Source organism: Oncorhynchus nerka, linkage group LG20 (genome assembly GCF_034236695.1).
Source record: "Oncorhynchus nerka isolate Pitt River linkage group LG20, Oner_Uvic_2.0, whole genome shotgun sequence".
Classification (NCBI taxonomy): Eukaryota; Metazoa; Chordata; class Actinopteri; order Salmoniformes; family Salmonidae; genus Oncorhynchus; species Oncorhynchus nerka.
Genome location: NC_088415.1, coordinates 42,619,151 through 42,625,150, shown reverse-complemented (window position 1 = coordinate 42,625,150; position 6,000 = coordinate 42,619,151). Strand labels below are relative to the sequence as shown.

Sequence of the window (6,000 nt, the reverse complement as noted above, 5' to 3'; positions counted from 1 at the left end):
AGTGTTGCCTCTACAGTAGTGTGGCTACTGACCAGACATGGTCAGGACCGGAGGGAGTCCCACAGCCAGGGGGGCTCTGTAATCTGCATAACACACTGGTAATTAGATGCTCTACGCATGCTGGGTTACAACTGTCCTACACGCACTGTTATTAACAGGCTGGGGGCAGAGCGCTTAGCATCTGTGAGAGAGGTCAAAGATGGGGAAGGCTTATTATGGTAACATACTTCCTCTGATGTGTGTGTGTGTGTGTGTGTGTGTGTGTGTGTGTGTGTGTGTGGGGTGGGTGGGTGGGTGGTTGTCAGGGGAAATATGTTGCTAAGGGCTCTGATCGCCACCTGAACCCACCAGTGGTAGAGTTCAGTTTGTGTGTTAAACGCAGTGTGAGTGTCTGTCTGTGTGTGCTGTGACTGCTGTATCAGCACCTTTGCACTGCTCTCGGCAACCTTGCAATTACTAATACATATGTATGAACCTGTCTGTTTTCTCTGCCTCCCTCCCTCTCCCATCCCGCCATCCCTCTCCCTCCCTCTGTCGCTCTCCCTCTACCTCCTCTCTCTCTCTCCCTCCCTCTCCTCTCTCTCTCTCTCTCTCTCTCTCTCTCTCTCTCTCTCTCTCTCCCTCTACCTCCAGCTAACTCAGTGGTGCGGAACCGAAGACCCCAGATGATGAGGCCCTCAGGGGCCCACAGCACTTACCACACCCTCCGGGGCCAGAGCCTGGAGCTGGAGTGCATCGTCCAGGGCCTGTAAATCTAACTCTCTCTCTGTCTTTATTTGTGTGTGTGTGTGTATACACGCATATATTATCTTACATCTATCAATCAATGTGAGCCTGTTTGACGTTTCTCTTCTTGACCCATCTTGCCTCTTCCTCGCCCGCCCCTCCTCTCTCTCTCTCCCCCTCCAGCCCTACCCCTACAGTCCAGTGGGTGAGGAAGGACGGTCAGCTGTCTGAGTCTCGTACACTCCGAGATCTGTCTGACCGCCTGCTACGCTTCAGTAACATCTCAGAGAGCGACGGGGGAGAATACCAGTGTTCAGCCAACAACTCACAGGGCACGGTCACACACATCTACACAGTCAGCGTCGAAGGTACAGAACATATGCTATCTAAACACTCACGCTGAGGTTGTTTAAGTTCTGTGTGTGTTCTGTGTATATTCTGTATATTCTGTGTGTTCTGTGCATATTCTGTGTATGTTCTGTGTGTTCTGTATATATTCTATGTGTTCTGTGTATATTCTGTGTGTTCTGTGTATTCTATGTGTTCCGTGTATTCTGTGTTCTGTGTATTCTATGTGTTCTGTGTTTTCTGTGTATTCTATGTGGTATGTGTATTCTATGTATTCTGTGTGTTTTGTGTATTCTATGGGCTCTATGTGTTCTATGTGTTCTGTGTAGTATATGTGTATTCTATGTGGTATGGGTATTCTATGTGTTCTGTGTATTCTATGTGTTATGTGTTCTGTGTATTCTGTGTGTTCTGTGTATTCTATGTGTTCTGTGTTTTCTGTGTATTCTATGTGGTATGTGTATTCTATGTGTTCTGTGTATTCTATGTGTTCTCGGTATTCTATGTGTTCTGTGTTTTCTGTGTGTGTGTGTGTTCTATCTTGTTGTTAATGTGTTTTTTTGTAATACTATTGGGTGTTGATGCTATATTAATCTGTTTAATACTATCATATGCTTTAGCATTGCATTCTGTATCATGTAATGTGTATACTGTTGTGTGGTGTGCTGTTGTTTCTAGTACTGTGGTGTGTATAATACTGTTGTTGTATTGTGTGTTTTGTCATAGCTGCTCCGTACTGGACCAAGGAGCCCGTGAGCCAGCTTTATGCCCCAGGAGAGACAGTGAAACTGGACTGTAAGGCCGATGGCATTCCCTCGCCTGCTGTCGCCTGGAGCATGAATGGAAATCCCATCACAGGTCAGGAATCACACACGCACACTATTACACACACACTACAAGGTTTTACTGCAAACTCATCGTAGTACACCTGCTGTTGTTCCTGATCTACATAGGGCAAATTTAGGGTTGGGTTGCTCGTTTGAATTCCCTGTCTTTTGGCTATTGCCAACTCTGGAGTTTTCGTATGTAATATGGCAGTCAGTATTGTGCTTCGGTAGAATGTCTTGCTGACTTGCTGTGTGTGTTCAGGTATAGACCTGGACCCCAGGCGTACTGTGAGAGATGGAGCTCTGATTCTGAGAGATGTGGTCTTCACTGATACAGCAGTCTACCAGTGTCAGGCCCACAACAAACACGGAACCATCCTAGTCAATACCTACATCTTTGTCATCGGTGAGGAGGTGCTCTGTGTGTGTGTGTGTGTGTGTGTGTGTGTGTGTGTGTGTGTGTGTGGGGTGTATTTGTTAACAACAAGTAGGTCGCATTGATTAACCCGTTCCCTGCTATCCTGCTCCAGAGCTGCCGCCTCAGATCCTGAGTGCGGACGGACAGACATACACTGTCACAGAGGGACAGAAGGCTGGTCTACACTGTCAGACCTTTGGGTCTCCCAGACCTAAAGTTACATGGTGAGACACGCCTGTATTAGTTTCTATTCTTCTACGAAACTAGCTTATTTAATTAGATTTAAAGAAATCTTCCAACAAGGAACAAAATCCTACCTTGGTCTGTTTTAACGGGCGTCACAGTTCTGGCTCTTGGTTTTTCCATCCTCTCTGGCTGTGTTTTCTGTATAGTCATCTCTATGTACCTCTGTGTATTTCCTATCCAGGGAGGTGGACAATGGCGCGTCTCTACTGGCTGACCCCAGGGTTAACCTGTTGACCAATGGAAGCCTCCAGATCACCAACATCTCCCATGACGACGAGGGCCTGTACACCTGCTCCATCAGCAACACCAACATGTCAATCAACGCTGAGCTGGAGGTGCTGAGTGAGTAGGCCATGAATCACACACAGGGACACACACACACACACACACACACACACACACACACACACACACACACACACACGTATACATAAATGAACACATACAGTATAGACTCATGCTGACTCATTCAATCACACTAATTCTCTCTCTCTCTCGCTCGCTCCCTCTAACCCTGTATCTAATCATGTCATCTTACCCTCTCTCTCTCTCTCTCTCTCTCTCTCTCTCTCTCTCTCTCTCTCTCTCTCTCTCTCTCTCTCTCTCTCTCTCTCTCTCTCTCTCTCTCTCTCTCTCTCAGACAGGACAGTGATCCTGTCTCCTCCCGGGGACCTGCGTGTTAGGCCTGGGAAGACGGTCATATTTACCTGCCTGGCTCAGGTGGACTCCAAACTGACCCCCCCACACATCCAATGGAGGAGGAGTGGACAGAAACTAATGCAGTCGTACGCTGAGGACAAGTAAGGACATGTTTAGTCTGGTACTAAGAAGGCCGTGCGGGTGTGTGTCTGTCTCCGTGTGTGCGTGCGTGCACTTGTTTTTCCTAAATTGTAAGGACCCCAATGTCCTACCATTTCACCTTAATGCCCTGACAAGGTAGGAAAACAATAACTTTTTTGAAAAGTCTGGATGTTTTGTTCAAATGCTATTTGAAACTTAAGGTCTAGGGTTTTGGGGTTAGTTTAAGGGTTAGGGGTTAGGGAAAATAGGATTTTTAATAGTAAAAAAAAAAAAAAAGTACACAAATTTCATGAAAACACAGCTGTGTGTGCCGGCACCTGTACGGCACCTGTACGGCACCTGTACGGCTCTTTACGGTATTATTATTTACGGTGAAGGTATACGTCTGACGACGCGACGATAATAATGAAGACGGCGATGACAATATTGACAATGACAATCCCGATATCCAGGTACACGTTTGAGGGCCCCGACCTGATCGTGGCCAACGTGCAGACCGAGGACGAGGGGGTTTACACCTGTGAGGTCATCACTACCCTGGATATGGCTGAGGCCAGCGGATCCATCACGCTAGTCGGTATGGAAATGTCCCATTTCAATGTCATATTTCATACGTGGTATGATGCTGCCAGTGCTTCTGTACTGTACTATTGTGCAGTGATGCATTAATGCTGTGTTTTTTAAATACATTTTCCAATATAGTTGGTATGGAAATGTCCCATGTGAATGTCAAAATGTTTGGTATTGGGGTAAACCTCTGTTGTGTTGTACTATGCAGTAATACTTTGATGTTGTGTACAGTACACACTGTACTCTAAGTATAACTTACAGTATGCTCTAGTAAGTTCAGAAACATTTTCCACTACAGTTGGTTTGGAAATATGAAAATATGATAACCATAACACCGTGTGGTATATTGTTTCCACAGCGTTTGTTTCTTTCTTTCAATATGTAATGTTAAGTTGATACTGTGCTGTATGCCTCAACTCGTGCTGAACTGTTAACCCTAAATTGATTTCTCCCCCATCCCCCCTCTCCAGACCGTCCAGATCCTCCCACCCAGCTCCAGGTCTCTGACCCTAAAGACCGTGGAGTGACTCTCAGCTGGACCGCTGGAGATGACCACAACAGCCCTGTCATAGGTACAGACATGATACCGAATTAACACAACAGCCAACTTCAGTGCGGCCTTTGACATTATCGATTATAGACTGCTGCTGGCAAAACGTATGTGTTTTGGCTTTTACAACCCCTGCTATGTTGTGGATAAAGAGTTACCTGTCTAACAGAACACAGATGGTGTTTTTTAATGGAAGCCTCTCCAACATAATCCAGGTAGAATCAGGAATTCCCCAAGGCAGCTGTCTAGGCCCATTTACTTTTTTTCAATCTTTACTAATGAATTACCATGGGCTTTGAGGAAAGCCAGAGTGTCTACAGTATGAATGTCGATGACACAATACTATACATGTTAGCAACTACAGCGACTGAAGTGACTGCAAAACTTAACAAAGAGTTGGTGTGGGTGGCAAGGAATAAGTTAGTCCTAAATATTTCTAAAACTAAAAGCATTGTATTTGGTACAAATCATTCACTTGAACCTCAACTAAATCTTGTAATAAATAATGTGGAAATTGAGCAAGTTGAGGTGACTAAACTGCTTGGCGTAACCCTGGATTGTGAACTGTGATGGTAAAAACATACAACAGTTGCTAAGATGGGGAGAAGTATGTCCATGATAAGATACTGCTTATCTTGACAGCACTGTCAACAAGGCAGTTCCTACAGGCCCTAGTTTTGTCGCACCTGGACTACTGTTCAGTCATGTGGTCAGGTGCCACAAAAAAAGGACTTAGGAAAATTGCAATTGGTTCAGAACAGGGCAGCATGGCTGGCCCTTGGATGTACACAGAGAGCTAATATTAATAATATGCATGTCAATCTCTCCTGGCTCAAAGTGGAGGAGAGATTGACTTCATCACTACTTTTATTTATGAGAGGTATTGACATGTTGAACGCACAGAGCTGTCTGTCTAAACTACTGGCACACAGCTCGGACACCCATGCATATCCCACAAGACATGCCTCAAGAGGTCTCTTCACGGTCCCCAACTCCAGAACAGACTACAGAAGGTGCACAGTACTAAATAGAGCCATGACTACATGGAACTCTATTCCACATCAAGTAACTCATGCCAGCAGTAAAACAAACAGATAAAAAACCACAAACAGCGGGGATTGTGAAGCAACACAAACATAGGCACAGACAAATGCATACACACACACACACACACACACACACACACACACACACGCGATAGCATACGCACTATATACACACACACACACACACACACACACGCGATAGCATACGCACTATATATACACACACACACACACACACACACACACACACACACGCGCGATAGCATACGCACTATATACATACACACACACACACACACACACACACACACACGGGATAGCATACGCACTATATACACACACACACACACACACATGGATGTTGTACTGTATATATGTGGTAGTGGTGGAGTAGGGGCATTAGGGCCTTGGCAGCAGCTAATGGGGATCCATAATAAATACAAGATACAAATACACAACTGACACTGA

The 6,000-nt window shown here is 45.4% G+C and overlaps 1 protein-coding gene across 3 annotated transcripts in view; it reads left to right on the top strand.

Annotated features, from left to right (window-relative positions):
• Positions 1-6,000, top strand: part of LOC115101919 (neural cell adhesion molecule L1-like) — a 76,076-nt gene that overhangs the window by 48,370 nt on the left and 21,706 nt on the right. For all 3 annotated transcript variants that reach the window (XM_065005518.1, XM_065005516.1, XM_065005517.1), the window contains 9 exons: positions 634-748; positions 910-1,094; positions 1,801-1,932; positions 2,164-2,307; positions 2,432-2,543; positions 2,747-2,907; positions 3,206-3,365; positions 3,819-3,943; positions 4,407-4,508. In XM_065005518.1, the coding sequence (XP_064861590.1) occupies positions 634-748; positions 910-1,094; positions 1,801-1,932; positions 2,164-2,307; positions 2,432-2,543; positions 2,747-2,907; positions 3,206-3,365; positions 3,819-3,943; positions 4,407-4,508 (1,236 nt within the window). The remainder of the gene's footprint in view (positions 1-633; positions 749-909; positions 1,095-1,800; positions 1,933-2,163; positions 2,308-2,431; positions 2,544-2,746; positions 2,908-3,205; positions 3,366-3,818; positions 3,944-4,406; positions 4,509-6,000) is intronic.